Here is a 23,007-nt window from a genome sequence, read left to right as displayed (position 1 = left end):
ATAGACGCTAGAGAGTCGGTTTAAAGAATGTGGCCCCTGAGAAGTTCCCATGCTCCAGTAGCCGGCACTACATCAGTGTGTATAACCATGTGATATAGATGACAGACAGACAGACAGACAGAGACAGAGAGAGAGAAACACAGCATAGCCAGGTGTGGTGGCACCTGCCTTTAATCCCAGTTCTCAGAAAGCAGAGGCAGACAGATCTCTAGGAGTTTGAGGCCATCCTGGTCTACACAGCCAGTTTCAGGACAGCCAGGGTTACTCAGAGAGACTCTGTCTCAAAAACCCAAAACGAACAAAACAGAGCACATAACGTTGGGAAGAAAAAGTGGAGCCTGGATAGGGGAGGGGACGGAGGTCAACTTGATCAAAACATATTTACATGCATCTATGACATTCTCGAACAATAAAAAAGACAACGAATACATGTTGATGAGACCATGTTCACCCACACTCTATCACAGCGGCAGGAAGTTAAAAAGCATGCCCTGGGGACAGGGCTCAAGCCCAAACTCGGCGAACTTCTGCACTGGCCTCATGCCAATCCTGAGATTGACTGAGGGAATACCTCTCCCCTCCTGTGTGCCTGGGTTAGATTAGAGGCCTGGGGTAGGAGCTGGGGACCCTCACCTCCCTCATACCCTGCAGCTCTTACGGCCTTTCCCAGCTGTCCTCGGCTCCGATTCCTCACCTTCTGCCCACAGGGGCCTTCGGACACAGCAGACCATGGCTTCCTTTTATCCAGGCCCTCCCATTTTCAAACTGCTGTTCTCTCTCTGGTCCTCCTCCAGAGAAGACCTCTCATAATCCCAATGCCTCAGACATTTGACCCCTCCAAGCCCAAGACCTCTCCTGACTTCCGGGCTCATCAGCACAGCTATCTTCCTGACGTCATTGCCCCCAATGTCTTTTCCATCCACAACTCCTAAGTCACTGTATGGCTTCCTCCCAGATCCCCTGCTCAACTGTGGATCCTTCACCCTCCTTTCTTCACACCTGAGGCCCAAAGTCACCTAGGGGAACCTGGGAGCATGTGGTCTGCAAGCTGAGGGAAGGAGATGTATTTCCCTGAGGGCCCTCCTGTGACTTCTGATCCTGTGACACCTAACTCCCTAGACTGTCAGCAGAGCTGTCCGCCACCTCTGACCCCACCCACCTTCTGCTACGGTATCCCCTTGGCTCTGCCTGGGCCATGCTGGAAGCCCAGCAGGGTCTTTGCAACTATCTCCCTTAGGGCTTTCAATCTCACAGCCTTATACCAGAGAGGAATGCCCCAGCCCCTCCCCCAACTCTATCCCTTCACCTTCTACCCGTTTCCAGGCCATTCTTCTTCTCTACATATTGGCTACCAGCTCCGGGCTGTACTGAGTATTTGTCTCCTGACATGAAGCTGAACCCATGAAAACAGTCTACACCTCTCCGCCACTTGATAAGACAGAAACCCACGTCTACGTGTTCAATAAGCTAAGTAAACGTTACCCAGCACTGTTTCGATGAATGTGTTCTCTTTGCGTTTTGCTTTTACTTGTTATTGGGGGGAAAGGCACATGCCGTGTGTCTGAAGGTCAGAGGACATTGTGCTTTCCCTGCCGGACCCTTGCCTTCCCCACTCTGACATTCCTTATTTCGGTGCATGGCAGTCCACGTCCTCACCTTTGCCCTACAAGCAAAGTCTGCAGGAAACTTTCCATAGTGTCTTTTAGTGAAAGTCCATGCAGAGGGCATCAGCCAAACATTCTGCAGACTTCTCCTCCACATGACATCCTGTGTGCCCTCATCTAAGAGACCCAGGACTGTCTTACCTGCCACCAGGTGGGCCCGGCTCCGGGAGCACAGAATCGCATTGAACTTGGACTCATCTGTTCCTAGGCGGTTCTCCCCGGCTGCATACAGCTCCTGGATGGAGAGGAAGATGCATGTGTGTAGCAAGCACCACCTAGGTCCTGGGCTCAGATCGCGTAGGCAGCATCTCGCTCTGTGAAGCCCAGAGGGAAGGGCAGGGCCCTGGCAGCGGGAGTACAGGTTGGCTGAACCCTGCAGGCTCTGCTCGCTGCAGGGCCCGCACCCCAGCAGTCCATATCCTCTCCTGTCTGTGTGTGTGTAGCACAGAGGATTCTGAGTCCAGAGCCCAGCACCCAGAGGAGGGAAGAGAAGCCTGGACTTGGGTCCTAGCTCAGAAGCAGCTTGCTGTGGGATGCTGGGCAGGGCTCTGGCTCCCGAGCCTCCATCTCCTCATAAAGACAATGTAAGGATTAGATCTGACTTGAGGTCATGACCTTGAAGCCCAAGGGGCCACATGGGAAAAAATGGTGAGTGGGAAAGCTAGAAGGGACCCTAGCCAACTCCTCGGGAGCAGTGCTTCTCAGCAGTAGGAAGGAATGCAGGCCTTGGCTGACAGACCTACATCTCAGGAGAAGCCAGCTGCCAGACTCCTATGTGACATTTCCCAAACATGGAAAGCAGCTCCCCCACCAAAAGGAAACACATGGATGATGATGACTATCACACTTAAAAACCAATTACAAGCTGGGCAGTGGCAGCGCACGCCTTTAACCCCAGCACTCACTCAGGAGGCAGAGGCAGGTGGATCTCTGTGAGTTCAAGGCCAGCCTGGTCTACAGAGTGAGTTCCAGGACAGTAGGAGGTACACAGAGAAACCTTGTCTTGGAAAAACCAAAAAAAAAACAAAACTAAACAAAAACCAAAAACCAGTCACCAGAACGGAGAGACAGCTCGGCAGCGAATCCAATACCCTCTTCCGACTCCTCGCCAGGCACCAGGTATACACATGGTTCACAAACATGCATGTAGGCAAAACACTCATCAGCATAAAAATAAATCATAAAAAAAATTCCAGATGTGGGGCTTTGTCTGGTCCTTTCTCCATGCTTCATTACCTGTATCATGTTTACTGAAATGGGCATCATAGCCTTTTAAAACCTCTGAAGGGTTGAGCCCTGAATATTTGCCTATCTGCAACCTTGCCCCAGACCTCTAAGATGCCTTCTAGGCCTCAGACAGTCATGGAAATTAAGGGCACTGATGCCCCAGGATACCCTCAGGTTAAGATCCCTCAGGTCAAGGTGAGTCTGAGCAGGCCGGGAAGGGAGAAGGGAAGGCTGGGGGAGGTCCGGCCACCCCGCTAAGAAGACAGGACAGTCGGAACTGCCCAGCAGACAGTGAAAACTTATTCAGATAGGAATTTGGATGCCTGAACTTTGCCCCTTTTGTCTCCAAGGTGACAATGACAGAAGTTTAAGGATACAGGGCTAAGGTGACGGCACATTTCTAGGCCCACAAACTCAGAAGCTGGGCAGACCGGTACCTTCGCACACCTAGCAGTACCCGCATGGGAAAGTACCCAATCACGTGAAGGGCCACACCCCGGTGATCGGCAACTGCTGTGGCTTTATTACCCTGCTGTCCCCCTCCCAGGTGGGAGCCTCAGAGGGCTGGGTGCCCTGTCCAATGTCAAGTATCCGAGCGCCTCAGAAACCCACAGCACGTGGAACCCACCAGTGTCTACTGCTCTTCCCAGCCCTGGGCACCTACACCACAAAGCAGGAGGTGTGACCCAGCTCTGGCTCAGCAAGCCCACAGAGGCACCCTGCTAGCCACCACACTCACCTGGACATCTCTCTGGACAAGGGACATGTCCACGTTTGTGCTCTCATCGCGGTTTCCCTGGAAGGAAGGAGGCTCTAAGGTCAAGTCACTTTTTGGAAGACCACCTCCCTCCCTCCTGACTCATTTCATTTACCAGTGCTCTGATGCCCCCCCCCCCCCCCCCCCCCCCCCCCCCCCCGCCTCCCAATCCCCTCTCCAATGTCCTGTTGTGAGGAAGGTACCTGAGAGAGAGAGATGAGAAGCCGTTGGAAGTGTCCCGATGTGTCACTTCGAATGGCCTCCTCCAGAGTCTTTTTGAATTCTGAAAGACACACACCAGGGTCTACCCTATAGGCCTGCTTCCTCTAAAGACATAGTTAACAGGGGGCATTGGCATGACAAGGGACCATGGGTTTCGGGCTGGAGGTGACAGGTGGCCCATCCAACCTTCCAGGCTCATGTAAGTTTATGACTCCACGGCTGACTTGACCTCTGGTCAGGCCTGGCCCAAACCCCTCTCAAGATCACCCTCCCACCCCCCTCCCCACCCCACCCCACCCTGCTTCCCAACCACAGGCACCTGCCCCGTATGTAAACAGCATGCAGGGCAGGGCTTTGGGTCAAAGCCCAGAGAGTTGGGTGTGAGAGGAAATAGGGGATAAGGGGGCCAGTGACAGGAAACAGGGGACAAGGAGGCCAAGGACTAAGAGGCCCTGGAAGAAGGAGGTGTGGCCAGTGCCCAGGAAGCAAAACCATCTGTAAAGAGAAGAGGGGCCAGGGCGCTTCCAACCTGTTTTGTAGGCTCTGCTTATTTCCCGGATGTGTTCGTTACTTCGGGAAGCGAGGATTTCAATCAGGCAGGCCTCATCAGTACCGGCCCCCTATGGTAGCAGAGAACATAACAGATCTCTTGCTGGTGACTGGGCCCTCACTGGCATCCAGGGAGGACATTAGCAACAGAGGCCCCCAACACAGGCACACACACCCCACTCACACCTGAGAAGCCAGCTCCCCTCCCAGCCCTAGACAATGAGCTGAGGACAATGTAGGGTCACCCCATGCACCAGGAAACTGAAGGAGAGAAGAGGGAGTGTGCAGTGACTGTAGCCCACGCCACACCCTGCTGGGTCAGGCCGAGGTGCACATCAATGTCTGTTTCTTCCAGGTTCGGGCTCTGAGATAACGAACAGACGTGGGGAAAGTCCGAAAGTAAGATCATAACAGATGTGAAAAAAGTTAGAGTCCCGAGTGAACTGTCCGGAGACATCTAGGAAAAGAAGCCAGACGGGACAAAAGAAATGCCTGTGCCCGGGGCAGCAGGAAGATGGAAGACAGGGTCAGAGGCCTGGCTTTTTTATCAGTCTGAATCCTGGCTCTACAGCCCACTGTGTGACCTCAGGCAAGGTGCATAACTTTGTGCCAAGTTTCTTGTCTATGAAGGGAATGTACGTGTACCTACCTCCCAGGGAGTCCTTAATGGGGCTAAATGGGCTAGTTTGTGAAGAACATCCAGCTGACACGGTGTTGTTATGATTACCACTGCCAGCATGCTACCGACTTTCAAAGGATGTGCATGTTCGCACCTTACCCAAAGCTCCCTGCATGTCCTGAAAGCACATCCACTGTCTCCACTCATGGGTGCTCAGGTACACAACAGCTGAGCACAGCTGGCTTCCTGTGATGTTCCAGCATTCCACCAACTTCTCCTAAAGCTGCAGGAGGTGGGTTCTGACCACTCCCAGGCCCAGGCCATTGCCATCCTGTCTGCCCTTAGCACTTTCTAGACTATAGCAGGCACTGGGTTTCAGGCAGTCTTCTCTCCCTTCCAGACCACGCACAGAACTCTCAGACCCTAGTGGCGGTGGAATCTGTGCCCAGCATGCCTCTGAGTGAGCAGCTCCATCAGGGCGCCTCAAGAGGGACCCTCTACTCACAGGATACACACAGCCATGTGGCTGTAGAGCCCACCCAGGACCTGCCCCATGGTCAAGATCTACTAGACCTAGGGAGCCAGAGAGCCCAAGCTAAGCTGCAGGAAAAGGCCCCGTGTGGAATTTGGTTCTTCCAGAGCTGGATGTCTGGGAGGTTGACAGGTGTGGGGACAGACATCTCTGGATACAGCCTAGGACAGACACAGCAGTCAGGAGAGCGAGGTGGTGCTCAGGAAGCAGTGGAGACAGACCTAAGAGAAATCTGTCTTGCTGCGTCCTGGTACTAGCCCTACCGCTCCCCACCCCCACCCGCGTCTCCACCTCTGCCGCTCCAGCTCCTCAGACATGTTGTTGCTGTTTGCCTGCAACAGTTCTACTGAATGAGAATGATCTAGGACAGCCTTGGGCCCCTCTGTCATCAGTGTCCTCCACAACCCCAGTCTGGTCACTTCTGGAGATGGAGGCACAGATACTCCCTGTGAGGAAGAGCATGCTACCCGCCTCTTGGAAAAACTACCATGCGCTCCTTCTACAGCTCGTGGGCTGCAGCCAGGAATGCCCGGGAGTCAGGCTAGGCAGCAACTGGTAAGTGGGTAACACGTCACCCAGTCCTCTTCTGCCTGGGCTGTGGCTATGCATCCATGTGAAGGCAGGCACCCACAGGCACCAGGACTCACCTTGATGGCTTCCTTTATCTCATAGACATCAAACAGGACCGGGGTCTTCATCAGGGCCAGGATAGTCTTCTCAAAGTTTCCTGACAGTTCTGATTTTAGGTCTTTGATCAAATCCTGATTGGACAGTCAAACAAACAAAATCCACAGGTGAAGAGTACTACAGAAGATGGGCCTGGCAGCATCAGGACCAGCCATGGGGAGAGGCCTGAGTAGAGTACTAACATATTCAGTAGTTATGTACTTTACCTAAAACTCAAAATCCCGGAAGCCTAAAACACAACCCCCTTAAGCCTTTTCCACCAAAGCTCTTACATCAGCTAAACCTCCCAGGATCCCCTGAAAGCAGAGGAGGGGGAAGGGAGGCTGGGTAGGGAGAAATGACCTATCTACAGACTTGTCTTGGCAACTCTAAGCAAGATTGCTGTCCATCCTGGAGATCTAGTCCTGCGAGGCCCCAGTTCCTGGGAGAACCGAGTGAGTGGGCCTGGAGCTATGCTGGCTGTAGGCCCTGGAGCTGGGCTCGGGAGAACCAGGCCTCGGTGGTCTTCCTGCACTCCCCTCTGCTCTCACCTTGCCATAGGCTGTCTTGAAGGACAGGAGGATCTGCTGCCGCTGCTTGTTAGAACGGCTCCCTAGGCAGTCGATGATGGCCTGTTCATCCGTGCCTAGGAAAGAGAAGGGAGTAGGCAAGCTATGGGTTATGAGGACGCTCTGTTGCTCTGTGGCCACGGGCTCTCCCAGCCTAGGGCCTCCCATTCATTCTCCTGGGCATCTTCCATCTCCCTGGCCAGGCTTGCCTGCCCTCCCACACAGTGGACTGCCCAGGGAACCAGGAGCACAAGGTAGGGTTGGAGTCAGTCTGGTCTCTGTCTGTGAGCCCGGGCTGTCCTGGAACTCGCTCTGTAGACCAGGCTGGCCCGGAATTCACAGGGATCCACCTGCCCCTGCCTTACTCTGGTGTCTTACCAAAGCCCTTCATGGCCTTCCGAAGGACTTCAGCATCTCGCAAGGGGTCAAATCCAGAAGCATCTGTGATGGTCCCTCGATTTCCAAACTACTCAGACAAACAGCCACAGGTAAGATGACCTGCCCATGCCACCCAAAGGTGCAAGACTGTTCCACCTCCTCCTACGCCCAAAATACCCTGTCTCTGGGAGCTGAGGCACCTGAGAGAAACCTGAAGTCCAAAGCACTAGACATAAGTAGCCCCAAGGCATGCGTCGCTGGTGCTGTTTAGGAAGTGGCTACTGGAAGGGTATTAGGTCACTAGGGGTGGAAGAGGCCCTTGAAGGGGATATTGGGGCCCATGCCCCTTCCGTTCCTTGCTTCTTGTCTGCTGTGAGGTAGTCGGCTTTGGTTCCAGTGGCAAGGCCTAGCAGCCGAAGTCCACCTTTCTCCTTTTAGGGTGTTTTCCCTCAGGTATTTAAATACGGGCTTGCTGTTGCCTGGTGAGTGATCTTTCTAGTGGCCAGTACGTGTGCTTACCAAGGCCATAAGGAGGCCTGCTCAGAGAAGAGAGAAAGGAGCAAGGGCGGGCAGCTGGAAGAGTGGGCAAGAGCAGGCAGCAGGAAGAGTGGGCAGGGGTGCAGAGTGGGCAGGGGTGCAGAGTGGGCAGCGGTGCAGAGTGGGAAGAACGGGCAGCGGTGCAGAGTGGGCAGTGGTGCAGAGTGGGCAGAGTGGGCAGGGGTGCAGAGTGGGAAGAGCGGGCAGCGGTGCAGAGTGGGCAGGGGTGCAGAGTGGGAAGAGCAGGCAGCGGTGCAGAGTGGGCAGGGGTGCAGAGTGGGAAGAGTGGGCAGAGTGGGCAGGGGTGCAGAGTGGGCAGAGTGGGCAGGGGTGCAGAGTGGGAAGAGCGGGCAGCGGTGCAGAGTGGGCAGGGGTGCAGAGTGGGCAGAGTGGGCAGGGGTGCAGAGTGGGCAGAGTGGGCAGCAGTGCAGAGTGGGCAGAGTGGGCAGGGGTGCAGAGTGGGAAGAGCGGGCAGCGGTGCAGAGTGGGCAGGGGTGCAGAGTGGGCAAGGGTGGGCAGCGGCAAGGGTAGGAATGGAGCAAGAGGAGGCAATGGACCTCTGTCTGGAAGTCGTCAGGGAGCACATACCACCAGCCCTGGGTTTGGCTGGTTTCGCCATGTAACCATGGCAATGAATTCTAGGCATTGCAAACATGAACGGATCTCCAGAACGAGCCAAGATAAACCCTGGAAGAACTGCCTTTCTGTCCTCAGAGAAGACTCCGAGAATCCTTCACGTTTGTCTAGGAGCCACACAAGGGGTCTATTGGGCATGAGGCCATGAGACTGGCGACCTCAGGACTGATGTCACGTGAGGAGCAAGCATCAGGGCAGTGCTTCCAGACCTGAAGGAACATGCCCCGGGGTGGGGAGCACAAGAGAAATCAGTACCGTTTTTGCTAAAACAGTGTGTTAAAGCTGGAGGCCTGAGCCTTCTCTATGTTCCTTCAGTCCCCCAAGGCCTTGCTGGTGGACCAGAGTCCAGCCTTTGACCTTAGTTTGGGTAGCGCTCACCTGGGCTGGAGGCACAGCAGGGGTGACGGTACTGGATCCTGAGTATCCCGGGTAACTTGGCACTGGCTGTTGCCCAGGGGGTGGCATTGGTGACTGCCCAGGATAGGTCATTGGAGGCTGTCCCGGATAGGCCCCTGGGGGCTGCTGCCCAGGGGGTGGCATGGGCTGGCCAGGCACAGGGGCCCCTGGGTATGTTGGATATGAGGGCATCCCAGGAGGTGGGTTTCCCCCTGGGGGTGGATACATTCCATAAGGAGGGACAGGCTGCTGGGCCGGAGGGGGCTGCCCAAAGCCACCAGGGGGGACGGGAGGAGGATAGCCACCCCCAGGAGCTCCAGGATACAGGTTTGGCACGTTGGCTCCTCCAAACGTCCCAGACATGTTGGCTGCCTGCCAAGGACACAAAGCAGAGCCTGAGACTCACAGGCCCAAAAAGGTCGGCACCGTCTGTCTACCCTCCCCTTATGGAGTTCTGCAATGGCTCTTAAGGAGCTCCCTACCAGAACCACCCCCTATCACACACAGTACTACGTATACCTAGTAATGGATACAAGCACCACTATCAGCCCTGCCCCCACCCCAAAGGGGACAAGAAGGGCAATCCCGCCATGGATGATGGGTACACTTGCTCAGTGAGCAGGGCAACTGGACTGACATGGATCGCTCTGTACGCTAATCAGAATCTCCACCCCTTCTGCATATGGAAACATGGAAGAGGAGGCTGCTTCTTCCAATCAAGACTAATTGGGTACAGCTAACCACTCAAGGACCCAGAAAGTACCGGGGCCCCTTCTGCAGGCAGGGAGTGGCCCCATCACACCAGTCTGCTAACAGTCAATGGAGGTAGGTGGGGCTGGGGTAGGTTTGCATGTGCCCCAAACAGAAGGCTGAATCCTCACACCTCAGCCTCTGATGCTCCACGCAAAACGGGTTCCACCATCCCATCCCTCACTTCCCCTCTTCAACCACCAACTCCTGCTCTTCTCTGTCCCCAAGCTCATCAGGCCCATGGGCACCCCAAGAACTGGTGGTCCCTAGACATTCTCATAGCACATTTCTCTACCACGTCAGATCTTTGTTCAAGGCCCCTTTTCAATCGTTCTTTTTTTTTTTTTTTTTTAAGATTTGTTTATTTATTATGCATACAGTGCTCTGCCTGCATGTATCTCTGCAGGCCAGAAGAGTGAACCAGATCTCATTACAGATGGTTGTGAGCCACCATGTGGTTGCTGGGAATTGAACTCAGGACCTTTGGAAGAGCAGCCAGTGCTCTTAACCACTGAGCCATCTCTCCAGACCCCAAGGCCCCTTTTCATGTCCCATCTTAAGGTCTTTAGTCTACACTATGCCCCCAGCACCTCTTTTACCATATTATTATTATCTCCCCTCCCCTTCGGCCCTGTGCTAGGGATTGAACATTATGGCCTCAGACATTATAGGCAAGCACTCTACCACTGACCATTATATCCCCATCTCTCTTTTTACTTCTTATTTTGAGGCAAGTTGCCCAGGCTGGCCTTGAACTTGGGATTCTCCTGCTTCAGCCTTTCAAGAAGCTAAAATCATAGGCCTATGCCGCCAGGGCCATGTATCTACTTCTCTTTCTTCCTTACTCTCTTCTCTCCCTCTCTCACCCACCCTCTGCCCTTTCTTTGATTCTTCTGTTGCTGTTGTTTTTAATTTATTTTATTTTTACTTTGTGTGCATTGGTGTTTTTCCTGCACGAGTATCTTGTGTGGAGGTGTCAGATCCCCTGGAATAGGAGTGACAGATAGTTGTGAGCCACGTGGATGCTGGGAATTGAATCCAGGTCCTCTGGAAGAGCAGCCAGTGTTCTTGACCACTGAGCCATCTCTCCAGCCCGAGTCTTCTGTTTTGAGGCAGGGTCTCTCTAGGTTGCCCAGGCTGGGCTGGAATTTTTAGTCCTTATGAATTCACTTACCGAATGCTAAGTGTATGCCACAATGCCCAGACACACCCGTCACTTTTCAATATCGCCATCTGGTAACTTGTTATTTTCTGTCTCTTCTCCATAGACGCTAAGTGTATTTGGACTGAGATTTATATGTGTACAGGTGCACATGGAGGCAAAGGTCACATGCTGTTTACCTTGTTTGAGACAGAATCTATCACTGGCCCTGGGACCATCATGTAGGCTAGACTGGCTGGCTAGTCAGCAAGCCCAATGGATCTGCCTCCCTAGCACTGGAATTACAAGGGCCATACCTGGCTGTTTTCACGTGGGTCCTGGGAATTGAACTCTGGGCCTATGGCTGATATAATAAGCACTTTACCGTCTGGGCTATCTCCCCAGCCCAGAGATTGTTTGCTGTATTCACATGTTCCCAGTGCCTGGGACTGAGCCCAGCATAAATTTGGGTGTCTACTAGCTGCACTGTTCCCACTAAGGGCACATTTGTTTTCTGATTATAAGACACACTCTTCTAAAAGCAAAACAACAAATAAAAACAAATACAGCCTAACCTGCCTGCTACATGGCCGCCAAGTACCAACCGGAACAGCATCCGTGTGTGTACACCTCCATACCTCTCCACACACACCCTCTCTTCCCTCCAGGATTTGTGCTCAGCTCGTGAGACATTCTCAATACATTTCCCTGGAGGTACCAGCCTTACCCAACCTTCCAGGGCCATAAGGACCTGAGAAGACCATCAGCTCCAAGAATCTCTTCCCCCTCATATAGATGGGAAAAGTGATGCCCAGAGAGACAGGGGTGATAAGTAGATGACCCTCATATCCTAAGTTGCTGCTCAGTACCCTATGCTCACACACACAGGCATGAGGTGTCTCTGGAGCCTTGAGGTCAGCAGCCTTGATCCCCACAGCCAGGCAGCCACTAGCCCAGGGCAGCTTGGCAGGGGCCTGACTTACCATGCCTGAGAGGTAGTCTTGGTTGAACTGCCCCGCGTAGTTGGCCACGTTATCCAGCCCGATGGGGGGCATGCTGGGAGGAGGGTAGGCAGCACCTCCCCAGGGACCGCCACCTGAAACATGCAACACCAAGCTCATCAGCTCTTATCCCTGGCCCAAAGACAGGGCAGAAAGGAGGGCTGCAGGGGAACGTGCTGCCGGAGCCAAGCAGGGCTCAAGCCACTGTTCCTCCAGTCTTTCTGGAGGGTCAGGGGAGGAAGAGGAGCTTTCCCTTATTCCAGGGAAGATGGCAGGTTCAGCCCTCGGTAGGGATCCAGGCATTCTTTGTCCTCTCAAACCCAGCATCATGGGGTAAGAGAACAGATACACCCTTGGGCTCTGTGCTGAGCATGTGACCACAGTGAGCTCTACGGACACTACGGATTCTCAGATGCAGGGAAATGGGGGCCATGTCAGAGGACATGAACACCGTAAAGGACAGCCACAAGGAGCTGGATGGCTGTGCGTCCTGGGGGGCCAGGCTCTCAACCACTCTCATTCATGTTTGCAGACAACCGGAGCCGAGGACACATGTGACCTCAGGCTGCTGAGGTGAGTGAGGGCTGAGGAGTGGACACCCGCATGGGGCTAAGGCCGCAATATGGCCGGTGCTTGCCAGATGCATTCTTACCCAGGGCAGTCCAAGTCTGCTCTGCAGCTCCTGGGCTTTGTAAGACCCGGAGCATGCTGCCGCCACCACGGCAGTTTCTGCTGGAGAAGGGACTGCTTCAGAAGGAAGACATTGCTGCTGCCCCACGTGGATGGCCTCACCCTATCACCAAGGGCTCTTGGGAGCCACAGGGCGGGGCAGACAGGAAAGGACAGGAAAGTGACCCTCGGTACTGGTCTCAGTGGGAGAGAATCTAAAATCATACTCCTTGAAACAGGGTAGGTGGCCGGAAGCAGTACTTTGGAGGACACTCCTACAGGCTGTCACTGCCTGTCGTTAGGAGTGGGGACAGTCGGGGGAGGGAAAGAGCCTTGAAGCTACTTTTCAAAGGAGAAAGAGTCTCAGAGTGTAGCAGGCCTCTGTCCACTTGTCAGCTAACAAGGCTCTCCCAGAACCACCAATTCAGGCCTCTCCAGCCCCTGTCCCAGTGGGTGAGCGCTCTGCGGAGTAAGAGGACTTTACCTTTTTGCACAAAGGACCCACCCAGGTCCTCTTACCTGGAGCCGGAGGGTAACCACCAGCAGGGGGAGGGTAGCCTGGGTAGCTCATGGTTAAGGCTGGAAGAGAAGAGAAAGTGCATTCAGATTACGCTGAGGATGCTTCCCACCAGGTCTGCTGGCATCTGCTTCTTAGGAGCTCGACCCATTGCCAGGCCCCCACCAGAGGCATTAGCTCCCCATGCTCCAGTGCAATCCAGTCCACGCCCCCGTGCTGGACCTCCAGTTAGGTCAGGCCCATCCCAAGGACACAGGAAGGTGCGACCCCACAAGCCAGCTACTGTTTCCTTGACAGCTGCTCCCCCAGGCCTGGTTTCTGTCTCCACAGACAAGGGCACGCAGCGTTTGGCATCTGGTCTGCTCTGACATCATATTCTAGATAGAGCATTGCCTCAGACTTCGTGTCTACTCTTCCTTGTCCTTATCACTCTCCTTCCCACAACAGAGGACCCTGTTTCCCTGCACCCCATCTACAACTCTCAAGCTCGCCACAGCAAACCTCCCCCCCCACCCCACCCCCACACCGGATCAGACTCAAGCCGAAAGTATAGACCAGCTGCCGCCCAGTCTTTAAACGGCTGATCTATGTCTTTCCTTGGCATTCCATTCTCTTAACACAAAATAACATGGTTATGTGGGAGTCATCATTCTTAGAACCGAGAGACGCCCTCAGAAGGGCCTTCGGCTTCAGAGCCCTGAATCGGGGCAGGTATCAAAGTTCAAAGAGAGGAAGAGAGTGACATGGAGATGCGGCAGTCAGGGAAGCAGATGGGACACCTGCTCTCACAGTCCTCTGTACACAGGTCTTCAGCAACGCCCCATGCCAATTAAGATGCCCAGGAGAAACAGAGATCAGCCACTGCCCTGCAACCTGCCTGCACCTGCCACATAACAGCTGCTGCTGCGGCAATAAATGCAAAGGTCCAGGCCAAGGAGGAAGTTCACGGCCTCAACGGTCATGGCCACAGGTTTCCTCAGATAGCCACTCTGCTTCATACGTGGGCATCTGCATGATGCCAAGGGATTGTAAAACATCATGGGCTCCACTGTCGGGTTCTATTCCGAATAAGTTCCCAGGTGATGGTATTGGATCTAGGGTGGCCACTTTAGTAACTGTCTAGAGACTATCTACTGAAAATAGTCTAGTCGTCCATCATGTCTACCTTGAACTGAGTATGCTGTCCAAGGAAGCTGAAGAATTTCTTTAGGGTACCACTGGCCCTCATGGAGTGGAGCTGGCTTTCAGCCCACTTACTTTGGTCACTGGGTCCAGAGGGGACAGTAGGCAATACAACAGGAAATGAGGTGATTCCTTTGCGGTCAAGGATGGGGCTAGAACCGGCGGCCTGCAGACCCTTGCCCTTTATACAGCTTTGTCTTTCTAAACTCCTATGCATGTGCAGTTCCTAAGATATAAGTAGGGCCACTCACAACTGCCTCCAGCTCCAGGGGGATCCTGAGACCTTTTGGCCTCCATGGACACCTGCACAGGAATATGCATATGCATGCGTGAGCACACGCATCGCACACACACACACACAAACACATGCACGCACAAATCTTTTTCATTTTTAAAGAAAGAAGGTAGAAACATACAAACCAAGAAGTATGGATGCACTTATGCACAGACCACCCCTGACACTAAACACAGTCCCTGGGCAACGCTAGCTACCTCTGGAAGAAAAACGGGCTGGAGGTGAAGCTCACTTTCCATGTCCAGCCCCTACACGTCCATGATTGCCTAATAAAAGCAACTTTAAGAAAAGGTCCAGTTCAGACAGGCATTTCTAACCACACGGGAAGCTACCCCTTCCATTCCACATGGCCTTGGTGGCTCTTCCAATATAAAAATAACACACACAGGGCTCATTCAGCTCAGGCATCCAGGACACAGGAGGAGAGTCCTCCCTCCTGGGAGAGCTGTGGGAGAGTTTCCTGGCAAGAGCAGCATCGGCCTCCTGGAAAGAGCCCTGCCCCCAAGGCCCATCCTATGGCTAATTCCACCGCAGAACTCAGTCCTGTGGCGACCTTGGCTCCTTCCCTCCCACGAGACTCCGCTTCCAGTCTCTCTCTCTCTCTCTCTCTCTAAGGATTCATTTTCTACCTGGAATTGTTCGAGCATGCTCCTCCTTCTCTTCTCCTCTGAGGACCCAAAGCCACAGGCTAGCCCAGAGACCACAGGCTAGCCCAGAGATCATGGGCAGGATGGTCACTTCCCTCCCCGCTGCAGGTGGAGTTTCCGGCTTCACTGGATGGGAACATGTGGGTTTTCTAGGTGATGGAGCCATTACAGGGATTCCTGTGAAATTTCTCTTGTGGGTCTGCGCATTTTTCCATCCCTCCTCAATCTCTGGCCACGGTGACTCACAGTGACCATCTTAGCTCTCTCTCAGCTGTTTCATAACCACTCATTTGGTGTACATGGCATTATGTTCCTCTAAGTAAGTGTTATAAAGGGGCCCATGGCAGAGAGTCTTGAGCTGTCACACCGAATATCCTGCTGATATAGCCCTGTTGACACAGGCTTTCATCTGCCACCACTGGGCCCCCATCCCTTCCACATCCCAATGCGGGCTCTCGGGCTCTGTTATGGCTTGAATCTGAAGTGTCCCCTCCAGACTCCTAATCTGAACCCCTGTTCTCAAGATTGTGTGGTATTTTGGAAGGCTACAGAGACTCAGGAGGTGGAGTTAGCCAGATGAAGTAGACCATTAGGGACAGTCCTTAGGTTAGGGCCATGCAATTTCCTGTCCTGCTTTCGTGACTTCCTAGTCCACAGTGATGTGAGGAGCCCCTGCATCCCACGTCAATCCCCTTCTCCACCATGACAGCCTAAACATTCCCCCTCTTAGATTTTCTCTCAGATATTGTGCTCACTGGGACCCAAAAGTAATTAATCTACATGGGTAACACCCTGCAGCTCACCAGCCTACTAACTCCCAGGGCAGGAGTCACCAGCTCAGAGGCAAGACCCTCGGCTCTAGTCAGCAATCTAGGGATTGTACAGCCCCTTCTCAGTTCTAGCTCTCCATGACGAACGGGAACATGGTGAGCTACTACCCAGGAGACTGCTTGCTTCCTTCCACCTGACCAAGCCTTTCTTCTACTTTATCCTTCAGCAGAGAAGGAAGGTGCATGGGTGAGAGGCACTTCCCAAGGCTGATGTGACTTGGACACCCAGGCATGTCCTGTCCCATATGCCTGCTTATGACCATGGCACTCAAATGTGGGACCTCATGGGAGAATCTTTCTGCATAGGACAGACCCCTGGCTCCGATTCTAATAACCCTGCCTCTAGAGAACTTCTAGCCTCCGGTTCTGACTCTCTTAGGGGCACTACAACAAAATCATCACCCTTCCTTCCTCACTGGGACTGCGTAAATGCAGCTGTGTAGATTCATCCAGCTGCGGCCCTCTCCAGCTTAACCCCATGTTTCTTAGGGTTTCTCTTGCTGGGATGAAACGCCATGACCAAAAGAAACTTAGGAGGAAAGGGTTTATTTCAGCTTACACTTCCCTATCTCGGTCCATCATCGAAGGAAGTCAGGACAGGAACTCAAGCAGGGCAGGAACCTGGAGGCAGGAGCCAGGAGCTGATGCAGAGGCCATGGAGGGGTGCTTCTTACTGGCTTGCTACCCATGGCTTGCTCAGCCTGCTTTCTTGAAGAACCCAGGACCACCAGCCCAGGGATGATCCCATCCACCATGGGCTGGGCCCTCCCACATCAATCACTATTTAAGAAAATGCCCCACAGACTTGCCTACAGCCCAATCTTATTGGGGCATTTCCTCAACTGAGGCTCCCTCCTCTCTGGTGACTCTAGCTTGTATCAAGTTGACATAAAACCAGCCAGGACAAGGTGTTTCCAAAACAGACCTTTGTGGAGCACATTAAAACCTAGACTGCTGGGCCTCGCTGAGTGTAAGACTCCTCCACACATGAGAACCGCATGAAGAACTTGGATCCTGGCATCCCAGCATCCCTTGGAACCAAGCCTCAGGGTAACCAGTCAATTAAGAAGGTACCTTGGGTGGGGGTTGGGAGGGGGATGTGGAGGCTTCCTTGGGACTGTGAAAAGGCTTATTCCCTAAAGCCATGAATATCCACACCAGTGTACCCTTAAATTTCAAAGGTCCTCACCACATAGGCAGAAATCTAGAGACAGGACAGGAGGGAAAAGCTTCCAGAGTGGAATTCCTCTCCCTAGCCATTCCCTCACCACAATGGAGGGCCTTGTGCTTTCTACCCTAAGAGGAAGGGGTGGAGACAGGCTTCCAGTCCACAGCAAAGCTAGCCTAGTCACACCCTCCAGTGTCCAGCCTGATTTCTAGGGACACTGGAGGGAATAAGGAATGAGCAGTAGTGGTACCAGGCCTGAAGTACAGGTCCAGAAGTAGCCTCTCAGAGACGGCCTCTCACAGCCTCTCTCTCAGAGACAGCCTCTCTCTCAGAGACGGCCTCTCATGTAGAACAGAAACCACACCTGGCTAATGCTTCCAAGCAGAGGTCTGAAGAAGCACTCCAGGGCCTGAAGCCCCTTGGCACTAAGAAGCAGACAAATCAGGCCTGATGTCTCCATCATTATATTTTCCCAGGCTGTTTGTTGGCTGAAGAGTCACTTTCGATCACACAACATAAATATACAGCTTAAACCACACAGCTCTAACAATCTTCGTTGAGTTTTTGTTTTTTTTTCCTAAGTAGAAGGAAAAGCCAGACATAGTGATGCACCCTGTAATCTCAACTACTCGGGAGGTTGAGGCAGGAGGATAGATCCCTTACGGCCAAGGATTTGACGCCAGTGTAGGCAAAATAACAAAAGCCTGTTTCAAATAAAAAAAAGGGGGAAAACCAAAAAACTACAGAATGGCTGAATGTATTCCTGAAAGATACATCTGACAAAGGAACTTACGAAAGTATAGAAAAAGACCCGAGAAGGCAGCTCACCGGAGGGTATGCAGAGATGACAGGACATGAAAAGGTCCTCGATACGCCCTTATACATGGACCAACAAACTGCACAGATATTAGAACAGCCGGGCCCAGAACAGGGACCCAGCAAACACTGGGGGGTGGACGACAGCTTCCACATGGCTGGGGGGAATGCTGAACAGTACAGCTTTGGAAGAGAGCTTAGCAGCTTCTTACAAAACTAAACATGTTTTAGGAAACCACCACGATCTTGGTATTGGCGCAAGTGAGATGAAAACGTACAGGCTGGTTGTGTCGGCCTTTTGTCAATGTAACAAAATGCCGGAGACAAACAACTTAGAAGGAAGAAAGGTCGTTTTAACATGCCGACAGAGCACGTTCCAGGACAGTCAGGGTTACACAGAGAAAGAAACCCTGTCTTAAAAAAAAAACACATACACAAAAAGAAAACAGGTAAATTTTCTCTTTCTTTCATATTCTCTCTCTCTCTCTTACACACACACACACACACACACACACACACACACACACACACACACACACGATCTTGCTATGTAGTCCAGGCTGGCCTCAAACTTTTTTCCCTTTTATTTATATATTTAATGTTTATTATTATTCTCTCTCTCCCCCCTCCCCCCTCCTCGTGCACGTGCCCTGGTGCTTATCTGTCCCAGGTCCCTGGGCAGAGGTGGAGGCGACAGTCTGGACGCTTACGGAGCTCTCACTGTCCTTGGTTTTATCGCCAGGGCACCTCCGACTCTAGGGAGCCAGGATGTGGTAGAACATGATCTGGGGTAGCAGACAGTGAAGCCTGCCCTCCTTCCCCAGACCAGGTCTCCCTTGATGGCCCCAGGTGGCTCTGCCATTGCTGACCTGCTTAGGAGCTTCCTTCCAATAGACAGGAGAGACCGTACAGGGAGCAGCAGGTTTTGAACTGGAGTCAGACAGAGGCCCCTGAAACTTTTAATGCCTCAGCCCACAGAACTTCCTTCCCCCTACTGAATCCAGCTTTTAGATCACAGCTCTTGGCTGTGAGGGAAGAGGGAAGCCACACATGCCCCATCTCTACCATACATGCACTCAAAGTCAGCTGAGCTGGCCTACCACACCACATAAGCAATGGGAACTTCGCAATTCCAAGGAATGACTCATATGATGGAGGTGCTGATGACCAATGATTGACATGGAGAATTTATATAAGCAAAATAGGGCCATAAATCTTCAACCCCAGCGGGTGTCAGCAAAGCATTGCTTCAAGGTCAATCTTGATTCATCTAGACCAGCGGTTCTCAACCTGCGGGTCACCACACCTTTGGGTCATTCTGTAACAATGAAAATACATGCTGCATATCACATATTTACATTACAATTCATAACAGCAGCAAAATTACAGTTATGAAGGAGCAAAGAAATAATATTATGGCTGGGGGTCACCGCACATGAGGAACTGTGCTGTCGAAAGCATTAGGAGCATTGAGAATCACTGATCTAGACCCTATCCACTTCCTGTTTGTTTGTGTAAGAAAACCCCAGGCATCATAAACTATCTCCTGTGTCATTTTTTAAATACTATCAACTTTAAATGTATGTGTACACACACACACACTCACTCACACATTCACACACTCACTCACTATAAAACTCTACGTTAACCATGGGTTCCTATGCCAACACACAGGACTCAGGTGCTGGATCATCTTAGGGGAAGTGGGAACACCTGACACTTGAAGACACCTGTCCAGGCAAGGGGACCAGAGCAAGCCTCACTGCTCCCAGCCATTTGTGATGACTGTCCTCCAGGGCTCTAGTCTGACCCAAAGGCCAGCAGCCTTGTCCCCATGGTCACATTCCAGTAAACACAGCTTGAGCAGGGAAGGCTTGAGGCCTGGCCTCTGCCTTGCTGGCGAGCAGCTGAGTGAGGCTGGCCATGCCACTTCTCATCCTTTTCTCTTTTAAACCTCACCCCTCACTTGCTCTGGCAATCATTTATAGCAGCAGTTCTCAACCTGTGGGTCGCGACCATCGCAAAAACACTTTATTTCCCGTGGTCTCAGGAACCTCAACCATAAATTTATTTTCATAACTGTAATTTTGCTACTGAGTGGTGTCTCAGTACCTGAGACCATCAGAAATGTGTTTTCGATGGCTGAGACCCATAGGTTGAGAACCGCTGGTTTATAGGCTCAAACAGAAGTTTGGCCTGCACACCGTGGCAAGGGTCAGCACAATCGGCACTGAAGTCAGGCTCCTGGCAGAACAGTAAGGCCCCAACTATGTCTTTTTGCATACCATTCTGTAGAGCAGGACACCCAGGGCACATGTGTGACTATCAACTGGTGGCAGCCACACACAGCCACAGGGAACGAGAATACACAGGATCCAAACCTTCTCTTCAGGCCCCAGTCTGTCCAATTTCCCTGTTGTCCCTTTACTCTTGGGTGTCTACCATCCACTGTCCCCAACAGTCCCGGTCAGGCCTAACCTGGACCCCAACACAGCTGGGGTCGCCAGATAGAAGCAAACAGTGTGATGTATATACAGTTCAGCCCTGCCTGAACTGTGGTCATGAACTCAGAGAGCACCCTACACACTGCCAAGTTAGCCAAAGATCAGACAGATGTCTAAAAAGCTTATAAAATGGTACATACAGTTACACGTTCTAACTAATGCCTCCCAATTCGTGCCGGCATCATGAAAGCCGGAAAAGTCCAGTCGCAAAGAGGCCCCTGCTTAACTCTATCCTCGAATTGACTTACTAGGCCATGCCAATCGTCACCATTCATCAAACACTAACGACGTGCCAGGCACAGCTTTAAGGGATTTATATGGACTTTATCTTTAAAACAACCCGAACACCAGCCTAAACCCAGCAGCCTTCGAACAGCAAGAGACATGGGGAAGGTAAGCCTGTGAATGGTGGAGGCGGGAATCAAACCCAGGCCGTCTGGCTTTGAATCCTAGGACTTGTACCACTACACCATACATGTGCACAGAGCCTGCTGGTCCTAGGAATCGGATCTCAAAGGCTGAGCCTCACAAACACTGGTGTGACAGAGTAGCATGGAATTAGGAATCAGTACACGCCGCTGATTTCTAACTCTGATGATCAACAAGCAAGCCCCATGTTGTGTTGTTTGTTTGTTTTTTTGCTTTTTGAGATAGGGTTTCTCTATGTAGCCCTGGCTGTCCCGTAACTCACTTCGTAGACCAGGCGGGCCTCGGGGAGACAGAGATTCACCTGTCTCTGCCTCCGAGTGCTGGGATTAAAGACATGCACCACCATGCCCGGCTAAGCCCCATGTTCTTAAAGGCAATGAAGGACAGTAGGAAGAGCATGAACTCTGAAGGCAGACCCCCTCAAGTTCAAATCCAAGCTGGGTTCCTACAAGCCAGGTGATCTTGGGCAGGTCATTTAACTTTCTGTGCCTCAGTTTCTCTCCTCTATTAAATGGGATAGTAACAGTCTCATACTAAGTTTGTTCTCAATATTAAATCATTTTAACTTTCATTCATGGAGTTGTTCCAATATAAAACATCAAACTGGGTTTGGGGATGGTCCCCAGAGGACCCAGAGGCGTTTGGTAAAGAAAGAATTGTGGAGACTGGAGGGAAGGGAAGGGAGTTGAGGAGGGACCTGGCAGGGCACAGGGGTGGGCATAAACTTGAGACAGTTTGAAAGAGAGAATGGTAAGGGCAGGCTATTACCTGGACCAAGAAAGGCCCTCAAAGGCCCATGAGTCGAAAGCTGAGTCCCGAGCCCCTGTGGCACTACCAGTAGGCAGTGAAACCTTGGTGGGGTGTTACTGCTGGGAGGACTTAGGTCACCAGGGACATGTCCTTGAAGGAGTCACCGGGATCTGAGCTTTCCTCTTTTGTCTCAGCCGCCATAAGGTGAACCCGCTGACTGTGTCGTGCAACCTCACCACAGGCACGAAGCAACAGAGCAGGCAGGAACCTCTGAAGACACCCTTCAGTCTTTTTAGCTGCTGGCCTCAGACAGTGGCAGAAAGAATGTACCTGTCTCCCAGATGAAACCCACGGGGTTAGGAAGCAGGGTACTGTGGTGGCTGGGTCTCCACAATAGAGCTCTCATGAATTGGATGACGGCCAGAGAAACTATGTAAGGACACCGTGAGAAGCGGCCAGCCATAAATCCAGAAATGGTCTTTTAGCAGACACTGACACTTGATCTCAGCTTTCCAGCTTCTAGAACTGAGAGCAACACACTTCTGTGGTTGAAGACTCTAGTTCATAGTATTCCATCACAGCAGCCAAAGCAGCCCCAGGCAAACCCTAAAGAAACAGCCGGGCGGTGGTGGCGCACGCCTTTAATGCCAGCACTCGGGAGGCAGAGCCAGGCGGATCTCTGTGAGTTCGAGGCCAACCTGGGCTACAGAGCGAGGTCCAGGAAAGGCACAAAGCTACACAGGGAAACCCTGTCTTGAAAAAAAAAAAAAACCACCTTAAAGAAACACACACACAGGACTGGAAGAATGATTCAAGAAGTGAAGAGCACAGGGTCAGAATTCGGATCCCAGCATCACAGCTCACAACTACCTATAATTCCTGCTCCACCTTCTGAGATACTCTGATAAATGGGGATGGTTAGCTAGGACGATGAGAAAGTTCTGGAAATAGGTCATGGTGACCATTCAATGCCACTGAACTATACACCTAAAATTAGTAAAATAGTCAATTTCATGTCATGTATACTACCACAAAAACACATCGTAAGTCTGCCATGATTTGTTAAGAGCAGGAACTGCAAACTAATCTACACACAGCCAGCCACCTCTCCCTTCTTCCAGATTCCTTCTTGGCTGAGGTCTGCATCCTGCCCACACAGCCTGGCCAGCATCTTTGACAAGAGAAGCATCAAACTCCTAAGACCACAGCAAGTCATTCAACAACGAAACCACTGGGTGCTCACTGCTCCCTCCTGCCTGGGAGAAGGAGCCCAGATAAGGCTTGTTCACTTGTATTATAGGACAACACAAGTCACCATGGTCACCATGAGTCACCATAATAAGAGCTGGGGTAGGTTCTCTGTGGCGAGGCGACACACCCAGCCAGCAATGCAAACCCTGGGGAGGGGAACGCTAAGGACTTGATTTATGCACGCAGGTAACAGAGCATGCGGCCCAGCTGGTAAGCCAAGGTGGCCCTAAGAGATGACTCAGTTTACTCCACTGCACCTCTTCCTTCCACTTACATGTGGAGAAACTGACAACCAGGGAGGGGGA

The 23,007-nt window shown here is 52.2% G+C and overlaps 1 protein-coding gene across 1 annotated transcript in view; it reads right to left on the bottom strand.

Moving 5' to 3' along the window:
- The window catches only part of Anxa11 (annexin A11), a 43,227-nt gene that overhangs the window by 5,097 nt on the left and 15,123 nt on the right, over positions 1–23,007 (bottom strand). Inside the window, exons 2-11 of the mRNA XM_052733634.1 lie at positions 12,833–12,892; positions 11,627–11,739; positions 8,735–9,124; positions 7,184–7,271; positions 6,788–6,882; positions 6,218–6,331; positions 4,400–4,490; positions 3,852–3,931; positions 3,631–3,687; positions 1,806–1,899 (exon numbers count right to left, since the gene is read on the bottom strand). Coding sequence (XP_052589594.1) covers positions 1,806–1,899; positions 3,631–3,687; positions 3,852–3,931; positions 4,400–4,490; positions 6,218–6,331; positions 6,788–6,882; positions 7,184–7,271; positions 8,735–9,124; positions 11,627–11,739; positions 12,833–12,884 — 1,174 coding nt within the window. The 5' untranslated portion in view covers positions 12,885–12,892. The remainder of the gene's footprint in view (positions 1–1,805; positions 1,900–3,630; positions 3,688–3,851; positions 3,932–4,399; positions 4,491–6,217; positions 6,332–6,787; positions 6,883–7,183; positions 7,272–8,734; positions 9,125–11,626; positions 11,740–12,832; positions 12,893–23,007) is intronic.

Source organism: Peromyscus californicus, unplaced genomic scaffold (genome assembly GCF_007827085.1).
Source record: "Peromyscus californicus insignis strain IS unplaced genomic scaffold, ASM782708v3 Scaffold_12__1_contigs__length_115047231, whole genome shotgun sequence".
Classification (NCBI taxonomy): domain Eukaryota; kingdom Metazoa; phylum Chordata; class Mammalia; order Rodentia; family Cricetidae; genus Peromyscus; species Peromyscus californicus.
This window is presented reverse-complemented; position numbering and strand designations above follow the sequence as displayed.